Consider the following 20,074-nt stretch of genomic DNA (forward strand, 5'->3'; position numbering starts at 1 on the left):
GGCGGCGGCGGCGGCGGTGGCGGCGGCGGCGGTGGTTCAGAGCTTACGTGTGGTGGCAGCTCCTTGGTACGCGACATCACTTACACCATCAAGTCCACCAACCATCCGAACAATTACCCTATCAACGAGGACTGTAACTACCAGCTGACAGCGGAGAACGCAGGTGACACCATCTCCATGTCTTGCTCCGCGTTTAACGTGGAACGGCACTCGTCTTGCTCCTGGGACTGGCTGTCCGTGAACGGTCAGAAGTTCTGTGGTACATCAGGCCCCAGCGCCGTAACCTCGGTGTCTACGATGGCCGTCGACTGGCACTCGGACTACTCGGAGGTCAGCAGCGGCTTCCTCTGCCAACTGGAGGCGACGGAATCACAGGCTACCACTACGGCTGCTCCTTCAGGTTCCTGCTCTTGCGGCGTTCCGAACCGCTCCTCCCGCATCGTCGGCGGCGTGGAGACCGAGGTGCGTGAGTATCCTTGGCAGGCTGGCCTGGTCAGCGCCGGCGGCACCCGCACCTGGTGCGGCGGCAGTGTCCTCAACAACCGCTACGTGATGTCGGCGGCCCACTGTACGGTCGGATCGTCACCCAGCCAGATCGAGGTGCTTCTCAAGGAGCATCGCATCAGCAACAGCGACGGTGAGATTCGCGCCAGTGTGCAGCAGATCATCAACCACCCGAGCTACACGTCCGTATCCGGCTCCGGTTACGACTTCTCGCTGCTGAAGTTGACCAACCCCATCACTTTCCCAAGTGACAACTCGCTGGCGCCAGTGTGCCTACCCACCGCCGGTAACGACTTTGTCGGTGCCGACGCAATCGTCACCGGCTGGGGTACCACCAGCTCGGGTGGCTCACAGGCCACCACTCTGAGGGAGGTCACCGTGCCCGTCATCTCCAACACCGCCTGCAGGTCGTCATACAGCAGCATCAACCCGTCCATGATCTGTGCCGGTCTCAGTGAGGGCGGCAAGGACTCGTGCCAGGGCGACAGCGGCGGCCCGCTGGTCAGCCTCGAGTCCGACCGCTACTCCCTCATCGGCGTCGTCTCGTGGGGTCGGGGCTGTGCTCTACCCGGCTACCCGGGCGTCTACGCCCGAGTCACCGAGGTGCTGTCCTGGATCCAGACCAACACCGCTGACGGCACCTACTGCTCTTAGAAGAACCGTCAGCTTGGTGTTTGCGCACAGCGTTTGTTTCAGCGCGACTTTCGGGCGCATTGGCTTGCGTCGCAAGTAAAGTCGCCATTCTTGCAGTGTCGGTTTGGTGCATGATGTACTGCATTTGGGACGACGTTAAATAAATGCCCAGCTCCTGAAGCATGTGTTTACACGTGTATCCATGGAAAAACATAGCCAAGGACATCACAACAGCCCACTTGACATCGAGCCGTTGGATGCTACCAGTTGTTTGCCCAATGGAAGTGAGGATTCGCTGTAATTTAGTATTTACATCCTGCGGTGAGTGGATTTCGATTACAATGCCGGTTTGAGGTGTGGATAAATAGATGGTGTACAAGAGACTAAAAAAATCGAGTGTCCAAAATATTTGGACCTTTGTATGAAAATCGTCGGACGTTAACATCCGACATATCTTATCTTTCAACTTCTGTTGTTGATTTGTGGTGGGCTTTTCAGCGGCTCATTTTGAACTCGACCAAAAAAGAATCACTGAGGAAACCATTGGTGGCAGTTTATCAATAGCTATTGAAGCTTCAGTTTTGGAGGAGGTTTAGTGTAACTACATAGCACGGTGGACGACGTCTACGCCCTTGTAATGACGCCAACTGCGCTTTGGCTTATTTCCATGTTGTGTCGAAAATTAATTACGGTCGAATTCATGTTCTCATTCGAAAACAACACGAACAAATAATCTCTCGTCGGAAGAACTGAGGTGTTTGGTTGATACTTTTCCGAACATGCAACAACGTCGAAGTACAATTATTATATGATCCGCAACTGCAACTCCTCTGCAACTCATTTTTAGGCACCCACTAGCCATCCTAGGGATACCTGATATTTTCCTTGTTTATTCATGTCCGCAAAATTATTTAAAATGATCGGGCTGGCTTGTTCTTGAGGACGACACCACCACCCCAAGGCTGAAGAGACTCATCAATGCAGGTACTTGCAATCCTGACTTTCAGGGTTCAGATATTTCTGTTCGAGTAAACAGATCAGTCAGGAAATTAAAGAAAGAAGTAACGATACGTGCGACTCTCACAGCATTCACTCATTGCGCTTACATCTGTGAAAACAAAGCAAACATCATGACATAACGGTACAATTAAAATTACCTGCGCTCTGAAACCCATGCAATAGATTCGTCACCTCAATCTTAATCTATTGGGATCTTGCAAAACTGAATCTTCAGTACGAGGGTCTCGAATTGCCAATCTCCTACCTGCTCGAGCTGCACGGTTTGGCAGGTAGGAATACCGGCAGGCTACGCGCAGATACCGGGCACGCATTGTTTGGAACCCGAGCGGGTCTGAACATGCAAGCTAATAGCAGCCTACCGGTCACGCATGTTCATCTGCGTTTTGAGCGTGTATCCCCACCGATGTGGCAAGGGCCTGCCAAACATCCAGCGTGCATGAGCGGCGCTCACCGTGCAGACAGCCGCTCATCTGATGCAGCAGACCGCGACCGAAGGCCAGCCGCGCTCTGAGAGGGCCGACGGCCGAGCGGAGCGCCGCCGCCTGCAGTCGGCCCCACGCGCCGGCGCCCGCTGCCGTCAGGTCCGACGCCGCCCGCGCTGGCCGGCACACAGAGCGGGTTACGGAGGGGTGCAGTGTGTTCGTTGTCCGGCACACAGAGCGGGTTACGGACGGGATGCAGTGTGTTCGTTGTCCGGTACATAGCGTGGGTTACGGACGGGTGCAATGCATTCGTTGTCCGGCAAACAGACCGGGTTACGGACGGGTGCAGTGTGTTCGTTGTCTGCTACATAGAATGGGTTGTGGATGGGTGCAGTGTATTCGTTGTCCAGCACATAGAACGGGTTACGGGCGGGTGAAGTGTGTTCGCTGTCTGGCACACATAACGGGTTACGCACGGGATGCAGTGTGTTCGTTGTCCGGTACACAGCGTGGGTTATGGACGGGTGCAGTGTTTTCGGATAGCTTGGTACAGACATCTCCATAATCACTGCATTTCAAGGTTACGTGGGTGTTGCCATCATGCCCATAATTTTCGCAAGACGTAACCAACAAAACGAATGCTTCATTCTGCTGACGTCATGTAAGTGCTGTTACCGTAAAAAGTCGACCATATGCCATGGTGAAACCATATGCCACCGAAACTGCGAGACGAGGACAGAAAATAAGGAAATTTACGACCAAAAATGCAAGAAATCCTTGATCTGGGGCGTAATGAAGGCTCGTTCGTCTAGGATATCTAAGGTGCTATTTTCGGTTTGGGCTTTGCGATGTTTGCAACTAGAGCCGGCACGGTGCATGACTTCGAGGCTGGGTGAGACATCGAATCGTTTTGTGGTGACTTTAGTTCAGACGTTGATCCGGTCCCCAATAACACGACAACCCCAATACTAAAAGGAACACGGGAGGCGTGCTGGTGGCCGTTTCTCTCCCAAATGCAAATTTCGGCCCAGTAGTACTTTTTACGAATTTCCGCCACTGCTCCAGAGCGAGAGCTTCGAGTTCAGGGTGCCAGCGTCATTAGAACCAAACATCATTAAAACCAGGAGTGTCAGAACCTCTCCAAAGGAAGGAAACCGATACCCATTTTAGAACCTCTTTAAAATCAACACAAATATGGCCAGTGCTAAAATTTTAGAATGTTTTGGGCTCAGCGTCTGCCCCCCCCCCCCCGGCCCCGCGCCTCTGGTGAAAGAAAAGCACTTTGCCCTCCAATTGCTCATGACAACTTTTGCATGAGCACGATGTCCTTTCATGGTAAAAGATGGCTTAACACGCGTCCGGGTGGCCGGCTAGATACACTTCGTTAGGGTGGGGAGGGGGGGGGGGCAATTTGACACCACCCGCTGAAATCTCGGGAACTCAGAAAGCTAGACACACCAAGTTTACAGGGTATCATGAACTGTACGTGAACTCACTTATGTCAAAGTTTGAGTTGCGCCTCCAGGCTGGTCTCTTAAGTGCCCCTAGATCCTAGGCAACTGTATCCAAGCAAAAGGTCACAAACCCATTTGAGGTTAGTGACCTTGTTTGATCTTTTGAGGGTCATGGTGACCAAAATCATACAAGACTGCTTTGAGTTTTGCATTTGAATATGTGACAAAGATTACACTAGGCAGTATGCTCCTATAACAAAATGTTGACCCGGGTCATCTTAGGTCAATGACCTGTTCTGACCACTAAGAAGGCCATGGAAGATGTATAATGCGGTTTCTGTTGTCAACAAATTCGAAATGAGCACCACAAGCTATCCCATACAGCAAGCCCTAACGCAATAAATCGGATTTGTTTGACCTTGGTCTTTACCTTCATACCTGACCTTAGGTCAACGTAATTTGCTCATTCAATATTTTTGGTGACCAAGAAAGCATCTCTGAGATGCATAGCTTCGTCATACTATCCGTTTGAACAAACACAGATTTGACGATTCCCTAAAAATTATGTTCGCTGAAACCATGGCTTGAGTTTGGCCTGCCATAGGTCAATGACCTGACAAGGTACATCTGAATTTTTATGTCAAGCAATCCACTATTCAATTGTGTACAGCTACGCAAAATTTGGCGTGGCTTCGCCGCGCCGTTCGGAAACCATTCTGGAAAAACCTTCGTGGGGGGTCTATTTGACACCCCACGTGAGCGCGTGTTAAAACGGTTCTTTGCCCGATTCCGAAATTGTCCGCCCTCTTGCATCCAAGCGTTTTCACTTGGAAAGGAGATGCGTCATGGAACTTTGGCAAAAGAAGGATATGCTGTCGGCCCAAGACATTTACAAATTACAAAATAGTTTTACCAAGGTAAAGGTTCTATTTCATGGAGACAAGGTTACGTTCATTTACCTGTTAGTGCGTTCGTGAATAGGCAAACGTTGCATTTAAATACAAACAGTATACCCCTACGCTCGCTTCCTGACTTCACCTTTCATTGTACACATTTCCTTTGAAAATTACATATCCCATATGACATTGGGATTTTCTCATCCCGATAGAAAGGGCGGGCACCGCGGGTAATCGAACCCCGCAACTCTGCAAGTCTCCAGATACCCAGCTCAACCACTATACTTCTGATACTCTGCTAGCAAACATAACCATACAAAGTAACGGAAAAGCAGATAATATGATAAAGCAATAAAGAATGTGTTCGACACAGAAAGCATGCGTGCCACAAAGCGACCGGACACTCCGCAATCACCGCCGTTAAAAATAACAAGAGCAACATGGCGGCGTTTCCCCACGTAAACCGAAGGTTCTTTAGTAATGAGCAATATGCAGAAAATGTGCTGGTAGCAGAATGCAAACACACCATCGCTCACACCCGGCCTCCAGCATGGCTCTGTGCGCTTTCACTAGCGTCGTCATTTAAATCCCACGCAACGTCACGATTCAGGCGCCCAACGCCGGATGTTGTATGTGCTGACAGGAAGATCTTGTTTGAGTTGGCGTCTATTCAGGAGGCGACAGGTGCGACAACGGCTTTTCCGGTGCGACACTTGTGACAGCAGCTGTGATGTGACAGTGATGCAGCTGCAGGCGGGCCTGAGTCGCACCGGACGTACTGAAGAGCGGATAATGTGCGTTGGTGGTGTGATTCGCCCGTGGCTGCGTGTCCGCCGACGTCATAGCTCGTAAGCGCCGGAGGGGCTTGCTCTGGGGCGTGCGGGCCGGCCCGCCCCGGACCGCTCCGTCACGGCGGTGCACCCCGCCTCCACCCGCGCTCCATGCTGGCCCGGCTCGCCCCAGCCGCCAGGGACGAGGTGTGAGAAGTGTGTGGACAACGGTTCGCGCTGCGTGCCTACCTCGAGCGGTACATGAAGTCGCACGGCCAGCAGCGCGTCTACTGCGGCGTCTGCCCCCGCCGCTCCATCAACCTCAAGAACTTGATGGTGGGTGGCCGCGCTGTTCCGGTCGCATCGTCGTTCGCGTAAATAACTTGTTCGGGAAAGCATGCTTTGAAGTCATTAGTTACGGGTCATTGCACGTTCCGTAGTCAAGACGAACCTGCGTCGGTCGTTTCGTTTCTAACACAGGGTTAACTACCGCTACCTAAAATCACACTTCCTTGTGCATTTTGTTACTCTGCATCGCATTTTTTCAGCGTTATATTTGCCTCATTTTTATGCTTGGGTACTCGCGTATTTGCCTCATTTTTATCCATATCGCGTAGAGTTTCGCGCGAGATTAAGTGTAATGCATCGATGTCTGGCACCCTTGGTGGTGTGTGTGCCAGTGAGGACATAGTGCCCGAGCGGCGCGCCCTACCGCGCCTCGTCCACACGCTCCACCCCGCCGCAGGTGCATCGAGAGACCTACCACCGGAACCCGGCGCCGCTCTCTGCCGAGGAGACGCGCCTGGCGACGACGCCGCGGCCCGAGAGTGGGCCGCCGCTGCCCGGCCGCCGGCGCGCCGTCTCTCCGGCGGCGCCCCGGCCGCGGCGGCGCACCCGGCTCAACCAGCTGACGGTGGAGATCGTGCGGGGGCCGGGGCCGGGGCCGGGGCCGGGGCCGGGGCCGGGGCCGGGGCCGGGGCCGGGGCCGGGGCCGGAGCCGGGGCCGGGGCCGGGGCCGGCTCGCCGTCGGACCAGTCCAGCGGCGGCCCGACGGACGGCAGCGACGAGGAGTGGAGGCCCGACTAGCTGCAGACCGGCCCGGCCGGTGGGCCGACACGGCTGTCACGGCTGTGATGCCTGTGACGGCCGTGGTGGCTGTGACGACTGTGTGTGGAGTCCGCGTCAATACAGATTAGAGCTATCGTATCTTGGCGGTGTTGAGATGGCTGACATTTGAACGCGTGTTCGGTTAGCCGACGGCGGGTGACCGCACGCCATACCGTTATCAGCGCGCACGACCTACAGTCGGCGTTTGGCTGACTGGAGGTCCGATATGCAGCGAGACGGTGGCCGCTGACAGGCGCGTGACAGGGGCCGCAGCACCCGCGCAATGCGGTGAAGGAGCGCTGTTGGCGCACCTGCCCGCTTCCCGGCCTCCTCCCTGCTGCGACACATTCCTGTCAGCCGAACGGAGGGGAGAGAGCGAGAACGTGGGAGGAAACTCCACAACTCCACGCGCGGCCTCTCAGCTGAACCTCGAGGGGGCCTGCACGTGGCGCTGCGCGACTCCGGCTCTGGCCGGGGATGGTCTGGACCGACGGATAGGGGCTCCGGACAGGAGCTTAGGCGGAAACTCGGCTTTCGGCGTGACGTTTATTTAGGGGGGGGGGGAGGGGGTAGTGACAGTGACACGGAGGCCTGTACTCACGTGCTACCTAGGGCGTGCCCCATCTGACGTATATCCCGCAGTTGGCGACGGGCGCTCATGCACGCATAAATCATGCTTCCACAGTCATAGCGACGAGATGGCTGTTGCAAACGCTGAGAACACATATTGGTGTTTGCCTCGGGTCTTGTGCTCACGGGACATCTATTGTCCAATGTGCCCATCGTGAGTTTTCTAGCGACAGTCAAGGGCGAGTTTATGCCTACGACCGCTGACGATTCTTCTAACATCCCAAAACAATGTTTGGAGCGGTGCGGTGACAACTCCACGACTGTTAGATGCTGGGGTTATAACAAGCTCTACAACTGTGAACAGAATCTAGCCACCAGCATCTAAGTCATCCAGACGTCGGTGATGGTTGTCTTTACGATTCTGCACTTGTCTGGATACACGCGTGCTGGCTTCTCGCCGTGCTTCCTGAAAAGGCATACCGCTTCGTGACAGCTCACCGCACATCACGGGGATCGACCCCGGCCATCAATAGCATAGACAGCGCTATGTTTCGGGCTTCTTTTGTAACACTCCGCTCCCTGTACCTGGCGTCAAGTTGCCGAATGCTGGACATGGTCACAAACATGGCGAAATAGCTATGGGAGATACCTGGACTCCGGGTTTTCCACTTCCATGGAGCAGGACGGAGGGTGATATGATACGCGATGCCATGCATCTCCCTGTCTCCAACATGAAGAGCATGGACAATTCGTTTCTCGGTCCCGTTCTCGTGACACCCTCACGTGCTCTTCTTCGTCACTCCTGCAGCCGCCCTAGACACCACCTTTGTGACTGAGGCTGTTCCAAACGTTACCTCACTGTGCCTGCAGCTGCTCCAGACGTTACCTAACTGTGGCTGCAGCTGCTCCAACGCTACCTCACTGTACCTGCAGATGCTCCAGACGCTACTACGTGCTGCATCTGCTCCAGACGCTACCTTACTGTGGCTGCAGCTGCTCCAGACGCTACCTCACTGTGCCTGCAGCTGCTCCAGGCGCTACCTCACTGTGCCTGCAGCTGCTCCAGACGCTACCTCACTGTGCATGCAGCTGCTCCAGACGCTGTCTCACCTGTGCCTGCAGCGGTTCCAGGCTCCATGCACCAGCTGCAGCAGGTAGGCGGCCAGAAATTCGGCCATCTCGACACAGGTGAGCAGGCTGGCACCGACGAACAGGCCCATGGAGCCGCCGATGTCGGCCAGCAGACTGGTGAAGGTGTAGGCGCGCTGCTGCCCCACGCGCTCCTCCGTGAACGCCGAGAAGAACACGTTCAGCTCGACAAAGTTCGACCTGAGACCAGAGCGGCACACATTGAGCTACATGCGGCGTTCGTGTTCATAGCGTGTGCTCGCTGCGTCGCAAGACGACATGCAGCTCAAACTTCGACTCGAGGCAAGACAGAATGCACTTGGCTACCAACATTGCCAATTGGGGCTGAAGCGACGCGGCAAGTGTGGCTGAGTGAATCGCCAATGAGGACAAAATATCCAGACGGTGAAGTACGGCCGTGTAGCACTGCCACGTATGCAGTCGCCAGGCCATCGGTTGGTCCCGGTATGGCGCAGCAGCTGACTGCACGGGATCAGCGCGAGAGGCAACCATTCAGACCACGGAGATTCTATCTCCAGCCAGCAGCTGCTGCCGAGGTGACGCGGCCCACCCACTGGATGAACTCCTGGTCGGAGGTGGTCTGGCGCAGGAAGGCGTTGGCCTCCGCCTGGACCAGCTCCAGCGCCTCCAGCAGCGTTCTCAGCGCGCCGGACAGCTCGTTCAGCGACTGCTGGGTCCACAGCTCCAGCTCGGACGTCACGGTCACGTTAAACTGCGTCACGACACAGAGGGCGGAGTCAGACGGCCAGCTCTTACCGGCGATCAGCTGTTGGCTGTGTAACGCAACGCATCACGCGTGCGTAACGGCGACCGTGGCATACCAAAGCACGGCCAACAACTGCGTCGTTTAAGATAGATAGGCAAAACTTAATATGCAAATTAGTTCAATCGGCAGTAAAACCCGGCAAAGAACAGGCTGCAATCACTCCATTTTCCCAGCGACGGCTCGGCGCTTTGGCCAAGCGCGGGCAATCGTCAGCAGTTGCCAGAGCGGCCCCGGTCCTCGGCACCTCGTATAGGTCGCGCAGGATTTTGCTGGTCGCGTTCTCCAGGATGGACTTGCTGAAGCTGTTGGTGCGTATCTTGTCAATGAGCACCGTCAGACTGTTGTCCAGAGACTTCCTGGCCAGTGGCAGGGTGGCTGTCTTCGTCAGAACGTTTGTCAGCGTGTTCTGACGGGCACATGCCGCGTCAGAAGTCGTCGCTGATAAAATGAGCGGATCAGAACGACGCCCCCCTCCCCCCCCCATATATAATCGCTGCAGCGGCTGTAGAAAGACACAGTTTCAGAAGAGGTTATGAGTTCTGACGAGGATGCACGTGCTCAGGCAAACATGGGCTGGTCATGTGTCAATGCAAATTTTCTACGCCATTTCGATCCACCCTGTTGAGCATTAGCCATCGCCCCGATTCGCTGAATCTCGTAACATGGACCGATAGGGAACGGCGACCCTCTGGCTTTTTCAAACTAATACAGTCATAGCCTAGTAAAAAGCAAAACACCAGCGGATTAGTATCAACAATATCTCACGATTGGTAATCACCTGTATGTGGCTAGGTCAAAAACTAATCCTATTATGTCATGTCAGAGGTCAATTTTCCCCGAAATTGCGATTTTATTGCGATCGTGACGTATCACCTTGTAGCTACACAAATCTCATATAGGCATGTTTTTGTTTAATTCTGAGTACAATGGTGTATAGTTCCAAGTCTTTTTGACCATATCTTGATGATGCATGGCTCCGTTCATGTAACAATGTGGTCCCGTCGCGCGCGTTCCGCGGCATCGCTGGTTGCCACCCGCTGCCAGTGCAGGCCCTAGATCGCCGTGCAGTGTTCCTCAAAAAACCGACGCTGCCCCGAAACCAGACAGGTAAAGAGGCTGTGGTCTTAAGACATGCGCAATGAATGCCCCATAGGCTACTGAAACTTGAGGTACGACTGCACGAATGTCCTGCACGAATGTTAAGACACCCCCTTACCTTTCCCGGGCAAGGAGTACCCTGCGTAGAACACTAGAGGCACGTTAGAGAACGCCATCTTTCCCGGTCAGTGGCTAAAGGACCCTTTTGTTTCAGCCCGCGATACCTACCTGCTTCCATTCTGACGACACTAGGGGAGGGGCCCCTCGTCCTTCTAAGCCATTATACGGATACACCATACGCTGATCCCCTCCCTGACACGGAAAGCGCTCTAACCGGGGCAGTTGGCCCGGATCGACACAGGGTCCTCATTGACGCAAGACGATCCCTTACCGGCACATGGTGTTCAATAACTAACGCAGGGACTCTGTTTAATGCGTTTTTTTAGCTACCTGGCCGAAATGGCGCGGAAAGCACCCACGTTCGTTTATGAGCCCCTCCCATTGTCTCATTGTGGACTTTCACCGTGCGTTATCGCGGCTCCTTTCATTGCCAGAGGCCCTGGCCAACGCAAGATGCCTTCTGACATTCGGGGTCCCGTCCCTGCCGCTGTGCAGAAAGTGCCTTCTTGACCGACTCAGAACCACCACCTGGGCAATGTTGGGTCCCTGACAAACACTTTGACTTTGAGGGCCCAGCCGTACGATCCGGGGTCCTTAATACGACCTTCAGCAAGTCCTTTTGATTTTTCACGCTCCCCTCCCTCCAATTGCGTCATTGATGGTCGGTCTGAGGGGGCACACGCCTTCCGTGCACATGCACTTCCGCCCCTCCCTGTGCCATCGCTTCGGGCACGGCGACTTTATCGACTGCTCACCCGGAGCGCGGTGACCACTTCACTGACGTGGCGTGACAGAAAAAATTCGGACAGCTGGTACTTAGTGGAGTTGTCATTCCAGTACTGCACGAAGGCATTCTCCAGCAAATCGGTGACCAGTTTAACGTCATTCTGTGTCTTGTTCAGCGTTTCCTGAGGGATATACACAGGTGAAGGGTCATTCAGAGGCGCGGCAGAATGTCACGGCTGAACGAAAAACAGCGGGGACCTTGAAAACTGCGGACGATTAATTGCTGTTACCGGTTGTGTTATGCATATAGCACTTAATACTGCATGATTTGCAAAAGCAGCGTTGCAAGGCCTGAACCAGAGGCAGCGTACATACCACTGGGCAACCTGAACCAGAGGCAGCGTACATACCACTGGGCAACCTGCTGAAAGGTGCATTCACAATTACGGAGGTTGTTAAGTGCATTTGCAAGGAGCGTTATTCACGTAGATAAGACAGCGGGACCTCCGCCTACTGTTTTTTTCGCCGAGGAATAAAGCTATTACTACTGTCTTACCAAGGTGCATTCATAACTCATGGGAAGGGAGAGACAGAGAGACTAAAAGCCGTCCAGCAGCCGTATGCCAATCTGAGTCTAATCGTCGCCGCCGATATGGCAGCTATGACGTCACCGAAGCTCCGGCGCCGCCCGGTCACCCGCGGCCACCCGCCCGCACCGCCAGGTCGATGATGTGGCTGAACTCCTGCTGGCGGCCGGCCACCTCGTTGTTGAGCGTGTTGACGGCCCGCTCCAGCTGCCCCTGGACGGCGCTGACGATGTACTGATGACGCAGCAGCGCCGAAAGACGGCCGCAGGCGTCGGCGCCGCGCTCGGCGGCCGCCGCCAGCGCCGGCCCCAGCTGCGCCAGACGCTCGGCCGCCGGCCAGGCCGTCACCGGCAGCGCCGCCTCCAGCGCCAGCAGCGCGGCGTCGACGGCGCTGAGCGCGGACTCTGCCGACGCGTGGCGCTGATCGATGCGCGCCATGATCGCCGCGTACTCTGGCAGACGTCGGATCACGCCGTATTTGGCCGGGTACGAGCCGCTCGATCGGTTGTACATGTCTGCTGGACAGCGAGAGCCGGCGTGAGCGGCGGCCCCAAGCCGCATGCAGTGCCGCAGCGGCTACAACAGGTCAACATGATCATACTTGTATCATATCTATGTCACAACCACCACCATACTTTCAGAATAAATAATCGGTTTAGGTAGATCTTGATGTTCTTTAAGGTTGTCTAGTAAGAAACAACGTGCCCTTCAACTGATATTAAATGCACCACTCAAGGGTTTATATCGATGGAAAACGTGATTCGGTCACCTTCGCCACACAACCCTTGACCAGGTCAAAAGGTCGGATAAGCTGTAATAGCTACAAAAGCTTTACAATGAGGCGCAAGATATGTTTATCTCATCCGCTGGAGCTTCAGCTCACTTGTGATATAGATAAACCAATAAAAGTGAGCAGAGGTAGCCCGTCGTGGTGCCGCCTTGCATAGAAACCACATCATCACTTTCATGGAGCGGCTCAGGCGGCGCCTACCAGCCGCGGACACAGGCGGACGGCCCGGCACAGGCGGCCGACCCGGCACAGGCGGCCGGCCCGGCACAGGCGGTCTCGGCCGGCACAGGCGGCCGGCCTGGCACAGGCGGCCGACCTGGCACAGGCGGCCGGCCCGGCACAGGCGGCCAGCCCGGCACAGGCGGCCGACCCGGCACAGGCGGCCGACCCGGCACAGGCGGCCGACCCGGTACGCCGGTATGGGAGGGTCGGTCCGCCATACCCCGCCCGGCTGCACGGCCCACTTCTCCCCGCAGGAGGGCCGGGCGGCGGCAGTCTACACCAATATGGGAGGGTCGGTCCGCCGCCCACACCCCGCCCGGCTGCACGGCCCACTTCTCCCCGCAGGAGGGCCGGGCGGTGAATGCGGCGCCGGCCTGCACCGATATCACATCGGCATCAGAAGTTAATAGCATCGCCTCCAATGCGTATGATGAAGATATTCGATCACCGCGCAGATGACTCAAATATTTCACTCAAGCCCCGAATTACGAGCATTTAGGTGCACGCAGGTGACCTGAATACGAGTGATAAAGGTACAGAAACACGGGACTTGTTCCAGGCAGCCCGTCCTCCCAGAAAACCCTCCCCTCACACCCCTGTTGTAAGCCATACGCCGGGTGCTGCCAACGCGGGGACCGCATAAAAATGCGCCAAGCTACTCTGCGGCCGCCAGCCAGCCTGCCTGTACTTTGCCATTTTCGCAAACCAATTGAACCTGTTTTCTAAAAAGCTGGCCATTCTGTTGTTTTTCTATAGCTTGTTCCACCTGCAGCACCTGGTGATAGCTAGACAATGCCTCTACCACAGTCTCAACTCGCGAATGAATTGTTGACTCTGGCGTCACTTATCAAAGCTAAATAGAAGCCCGCGTTCGTCTATGTATGCACATTTGTAGCCACGCGCACAGCACAGCCAGTTGCGAGGATTGTCGTGCAGTCTTAACATTCGACAGGTTCACGTTTCGTGACAATCCACGACATGAACCAACGCTCGTCCAATAGCGGTGTCGGTTTCAGCACGCCCGAGAGGGAAGTATACTTAGACTGTGGCAGGGAGACAGGGAATTTGTAAGTGGAACTGGACATTCTTCGTATAAGTTGTGGAAACGATTGAAAACAGGTGGCACAGAGGCCAAGACGTCGAAAATACGCAAAACTTTAGTAGCGATAACTATAACGTACCCACTTTGGCACTCAGTAACAGCCCATTTCTTGATTACAGAAGGAACATTAACAATAAGTATCATTATATGCATTACATAGGGTAAAACATAAGGGACGACTCACCGCTGTTGTTCCCTCAATGCCATTTTCATATAAGCAATCTCAAACTAGAAAGCGTGTTTTTACGCGCAGGAAAATCTGATTGCAAAAAACGTTTAAACTCTGAAAAAGGCTTCTCTACGCCACAGAAGCGACACACGAACGATGACATGGCGAGTGATGAGTGCATACTAGGCAAATAACCTCGGATACGAACAAAACACGCTGGATGGACAGTAGTACGGTGGGGGTAACACAAGCTGCAAAAATTCCTCAGCAACACAACAAACCTAGCCGGTAAAACAAACCAAAGCAGACCTCAGCAACACTTCCGAATACATTGACAAGCTGGGAATGCTCTCATGTGGGTTCCTACCACCGTCTATTGCTTTCAGCATGGACGTCGCAAATCTCTATTGAAATAAACCTCTAAATGAGGTCATGGGTGCCTGTATAGAGCTTTTCCATAAGCATGCTGATCATGTTCAAAGGTTTTGGCGTAACGATCGATGACGCCAAACCCTGTTTTCCCATGTCCTACAAAATGATTTCGTCAGATTTCGGCAAATTTACTATGATCAAACGAGCGAGATAACTATGGGAATCCTGACCACTCGTCACCAATTCTATGAATGCAACCGAATCGTTGTTCCTCGGTCCACTCAAGCAGGCTCTACAACCAGCGCATTATGTGGTGTATAAGTGACATTTTATCGCGGTATGTCGACGCACGGACCGGCAGCCCTAGGCGCCTATCTTAATTATGTTAAATGCATTCATATAGTCATCAGCTTCACGACCAACTGATCAGATTACAATGGAGCTTTCGCCTTCCTACACACCCTTCCAATCATAGAACTCTGGGGCGGGTGCACAACGCGCAACGCCATCTGTCAGATCACATGTCAAATATGTACTCCTGGTTATAGATCCTCCTACATCGGGGAGACAACACGCCTTGTGCGAACCCGGGTCATCTTAGGTCAATGACCTGTTCTGACCACTAAGAAGGCCATGGAAGATGTATAATGCTGTTTCTGTTTGTCAACAAATTCGAAATGAGCACCACAAGCTATCCCATACAGCAAGCCCTAACGCCAATAAATCAGATTTGTTTGACCTTGGTCTTACCTTCATACCTGACCATAGGTCCAACGTAATTTGCTCATTCAATATTTTGGTGACCAAGAAAGCATCTCTGAAATGCATGGCCTCGTCAAACTCTCCGTTTGAACAAACACAGATTTGACGATTCCCTAAAATTATGTTCGCTGAAACCATGGCTTGAGTTTGGCCTGCCATAGGTCAATGACCTGACAAGGAACATCTTTATGTCAAGCAATCCACTATTCAATTGTGTACAGCTACGCAAGATTTGGCGTGGCTGCGCCGCGCCGTTCGGAAACCATTCTGGAAAAACCTTCGTGGGGGGTCTATTTGACACCCCACGTGAGCGCGTGTTAAAACGGTTCTTTGCCCGATTCCGAAATTGTCCGCCCTCTTGCATCCAAGCGTTTTCACTTGGAAAGGAGATGCGTCATGGAACTTTGGCAAAAGAGGGATACGCTGTCGGCCCAAGACATTTACAAATTACAAAAAAGTTTTACCAAGGTAAAGGTTCTATTTCATGGAGACAAGGTTGCGTTCATTTACCTTTAGTGCGTTCGTGAATAGGCAAACGTTGCATTTAAATACAAACAGTATACCCCTACGCTCGCTTCCTGACTTCACCCTTTCATTGTACACATTTCCTTTGAAAATTACATGTCCCATGTGACTTTGGGATTTTCTCATCCCCGATAGAAAGGGCGGGCACCGCGGGTAATCGAACCCCGCAACTCTGCAAGTCTCCAGATACCCAGCTCAACCACTATACTTCTGATACTCTGCTAGCAAACATAACCATACAAAGTACCGGAAAAGCAGATACTATGATAAAGCAGATAAAGAATGTGTTCGACACAGAAAAGCATGCGTGCCACAAAGTGACCGGACACTCCGCAATCACCGCCGTTAAAATAAACCAAGAGCAACATGGCGGCGTTTCCCCACGTAAACCGAAGGTCTTCAGTAATGAGCAATAGCAGAAAGTGCTGGTGACAGAATGCAAACACACCATCGCTCACACCCGGCCTCCAGCATGGCTCTGTGCGCTTTCACTAGCGTCGTCATTTAAATCCCACGCAACGTCACGATTCAGGTGCCCAACGCCGGATGTTGTATGTGCTGACAGGAAGATCTTGTTTGAGTTGGCGTCTATTCAGGAGGCGACAGGTGCGACAACGGCTTTTCCGGTGCGACACTTGTGACAGCAGCTGTGATGTGACAGTGATGCAGCTGCAGGCGGGCCTGAGTCGCACCGGACGTACTAAAGAGCGGATAATGTGCGTTGGTGGTGTGATTCGCCCGTGGCTGCGTGTCCGCCGACGTCATAGCTCGTAAACGCCGGAGGGGCTTGCTCTGGGGCGAGCGTGCCGCCCCGCCCCGGACCGCTCCGTCACGGCGGTGCGCCCCGCCTCCACCCGCTCTCCGTGCGGCCCGGCTCGCCCCAGCCGCCAGGGACGAGGTGCGAGTGTGGACAACGGTTCGCGCTGCGTGCCTACCTCGAGCGGTACATGAAGTCGCACGGCCAGCAGCGCGTCTACTGCGGCGTCTGCCCCCGCCGCTCCATCAACCCAAGAACTTGATGGTGGGTGGCTGCGCTGTTCCGGCCGCATCGTCGTTCGCGTAAATAACTTGTTCGGGAAAGCATGCTTTGAAGTCATTAGTTACGGGTCATTGCACGTTCCGTAGTCAAGACGAACCTGCGTCGGTCGTTTCGTTTTTAGCACAGGGTTAACTACCGCTACCTAAAATCACACTTCCTTGCGCATTTTGTTACTCTGCATCGCATATTTTTCAGCGTTATGTTTGCCTCATTTTTATGCTTGGGTACTCGCGTATTTGCCTCATTTTATGCCATATCGCGTAGAGTTTCGCGCGAGATTAAGTGTAATGCATCGATGTCTGGCACCGTTGGTGGTGTGTGTGGGCCAGTGAGGACATAGTGCCCGAGCGGCGCGCCCTACCGCGCCTCGTCCACACGCTCCACCCCGCTGCAGGTGCATCGAGAGACCTTCCACCGGAACCCGGCCCGCTCTCTGCCGAGGAGACGCGCCTGGCGACGACGCCGCGGCCCGAGAGTGGGCCGCCGCCGCCCGGCCGCCGGCGCGCCGTCTCTCCGGCGGCGCCCCGGCCGCGGCGGCGCACCCGCTCAACCAGCTGACGGTGGAGATCGTGCGGGGCCGGGGCCGGAGCCGGGGCCGGGGCCGGGGCCGGCCTCGCCGTCGGACCAGTCCAGCGGCAGCCCGACGGACGCAGCGACGAGGTGGAGGCCCAACTAGCTGCAGACCGGCCCGGCCGGTGGGCCGACACGGCTGTCACGGCTGGGATGCCTGTGACGGCCGTGATGGCTGCGACGGCTGGTGTGGAGTCCGCGTCAATACATATTAGAGCTATCGTATCTTGGCGGTGTTGAGATGGCTGACATTTGAACGCGTGTTCGGTTAGCCGACGGCGGGCGACCGCACGCCATACCGTTATCAGCGCGCACGACCTACAGTCGGCGTTTGGCTGACTGGAGTCCGATATGCAGCGAGACGGTGGCCGCTGACAGCGCGTGACGGGGGCCGCCACCCGCGCAATGTGGTGAAGGAGCGCTGTTGGCGCATCTGCCCGCTTCCCGGCCTCCTCCCTGCTGCGACACATTCCTGTCAGCCGAACGGAGGGGAGAGAGCGAGAAGGTGGGAGGAAACTCCACAACTCCACGCGCGGCCTCTCAGCTGAACCTCGAGGGGGCCTGCACGTGACGCTGCGCGACTCCGGCTCTGGCCGGGATGGTCTGGACCGACGGATAGGGGCTCCGGACAGGAGCTTAGGCGGAAACTCGGCTTTCGGCGTGACGTTTATTTAGGGGGGGGGAGGGGGTAGTGACAGTGACACGGAGGCCTGTACTCACGTGCTACCTAGGGCGTGCCCCATCTGACGTATATCCCGCAGTTGGCGACGGGCGCTCATGCACGCAAAATCATGCTTCCACAGTCATAGCGACGAGATGGCTGTTGCAAACGCTGAGAACACATATTGGTGTTTGCCTCGGGTCTTGTGCTCACGGGACATCTATTGTCCAATGTGCCCATCGTGAGTTTTCTAGCGACAGTCAAGGGCGAGTTTATGCCTACGACCGCTGACGATTCTTCTAACATCCCAAAACAATGTTTGGAGCGGTGCGGTGACAACTCCACGACTGTTAGATGCTGGGGTTATAACAGCTCTACAACTGTGAACAGAATCTAGCCACCAGCATCTAAGTCATCCAGACGCGGTGATGGTTGTCTTTACGATTCTGCACTTGTCTGGATACACGCGTGCTGGCTTCTCGCCGTGCTTCCTGAAAAGGCATATACCGCTTCGTGACAGCTCACCACCCATCACGGGGATCGACCCCGCCATCAATAGCATAGACAGCGCTACTTTTCGGGCTTCTTTTGTAACACTCCGCTCCCTGTACCTGGCGTCAAGTTGCCGATGCTGGACATGGTCACAAACATGGCGAAATAGCTATGGGAGATGCCTGGACTCCGGGTTTTCCACTTCCATGGAGCAGGACGGAGGGTGATATGATACGCGATGCCATGCATCTCCCTGTCTCCAACATGAAGAGCATGGACATTCGTTTCTCGTCCCGTTCTCGTGACAACCCTCACGTGCTCTCTTCGTCACTCCTGCAGCCGCCCTAGACACCACCTTTGTGACTGAGGCTGTTCCAAACGTTACCTCACTGTGCCTGCAGCTGCTCCAGACGCTACCTAACTGTGGCTGCAGCTGCTCCAACGCTACCTCACTGTACCTGCAGATGCTCCAGACGCTACCTAACTGTGGCTGCATCTGCTCCAGACGCTACCTTACTGTGGCTGCATCAGCTGCTCCAGACGCTACCTCACCTCACTGCCTGCAGCTGCTCCAGGCGCTACCTCACTGTGCCTGCAGCTGCCCAGACGCTACCTCACTGTGCATGCAGCTGCTCCAGACGCTTCTCACCTGTGCCTGCAGCGGTTCCAGGCTCCATGCACCAGCTGCAGCAGGTAGGCGGCCAGAAATTCGGCCATCTCGACACAGGTGAGCAGGCTGGCACCGACGAACAGGCCCATGGAGCCGCCGATGTCGGCCAGCAGACTGGTGAAGGTGTAGGCGCGCTGCTGCCCCACGCGCTCCTCCGTGAACGCCGAGAAGAACACGTTCAGCTCGACAAGTTCGACCTGAGACCAGAGCGGCACACATTGAGCTACATGCGGCGTTCGTGTTCATAGCGTGTGCTCGCTGCGTCGCAAGACGACATGCAGCTCAAACTTCGACTCGAGGCAAGACAGAATGCACTTGGCTACCAACATTGCCAATTGGGGCTGAAGCGACGCGGCAAGTGTGGCTGAGTGAATCGCCAATGAGGACAAAATATCCAGACGGTGAAGTACGGCCGTGTAGCACTGCCACGTATGCAGTCGCCAGGCCATCGGTTGGTCCCGGTATGGCGCAGCAGCTGACTGCACGGGATCAGCGCGAGAGGCAACCATTCAGACCACGGAGATTCTATCTCCAGCCAGCAGCTGCTGCCGAGGTGACGCGGCCCACCCACTGGATGAACTCCTGGTCGGAGGTGGTCTGGCGCAGGAAGGCGTTGGCCTCCGCCTGGACCAGCTCCAGCGCCTCCAGCAGCGTTCTCAGCGCGCCGGACAGCTCGTTCAGCGACTGCTGGGTCCACAGCTCCAGCTCGGACGTCACGGTCACGTTAAACTGCGTCACGACACAGAGGGCGGAGTCAGACGGCCAGCTCTTACCGGCGATCAGCTGTTGGCTGTGTAACGCAACGCATCACGCGTGCGTAACGGCGACCGTGGCATACCAAAGCACGGCCAACAACTGCGTCGTTTAAGATAGATAGG

General features: G+C 55.0%; 2 protein-coding genes across 2 annotated transcripts; one reads left to right on the forward strand and one right to left on the reverse strand.

Moving 5' to 3' along the window:
• Positions 1-297: 297 nt before the first annotated feature.
• On the forward strand, positions 298-1,309 carry LOC119097179 (trypsin-1-like). Its single transcript, XM_037220238.1, has one exon. It carries the CDS (start codon positions 298-300, stop codon positions 1,156-1,158), a length of 861 nt encoding a protein of 286 aa, XP_037076133.1. The 3' UTR covers positions 1,159-1,309.
• A 6,106-nt stretch (positions 1,310-7,415) lies between these two features.
• On the reverse strand, positions 7,416-12,335 carry LOC119097181 (uncharacterized). The gene is made up of 7 exons (XM_037220239.1): positions 12,258-12,335; positions 11,952-12,056; positions 11,265-11,417; positions 9,536-9,697; positions 9,080-9,237; positions 8,487-8,705; positions 7,416-7,842 (listed from the first exon to the last, which is right to left on the reverse strand). The coding sequence occupies exons 1-7, from the start codon at positions 12,333-12,335 to the stop codon at positions 7,758-7,760; spliced, it is 960 nt and encodes a 319-aa protein (XP_037076134.1). The 3' UTR covers positions 7,416-7,757.
• Between the last annotated feature and the right edge of the window lie 7,739 nt (positions 12,336-20,074).

The sequence above is a fragment of the Pollicipes pollicipes genome, unplaced genomic scaffold (assembly GCF_011947565.3).
Source record: "Pollicipes pollicipes isolate AB1234 unplaced genomic scaffold, Ppol_2.1 Scaffold_4295;HRSCAF=5057_pilon_pilon_pilon, whole genome shotgun sequence".
NCBI classification, from domain to species: domain Eukaryota; kingdom Metazoa; phylum Arthropoda; class Thecostraca; order Pollicipedomorpha; family Pollicipedidae; genus Pollicipes; species Pollicipes pollicipes.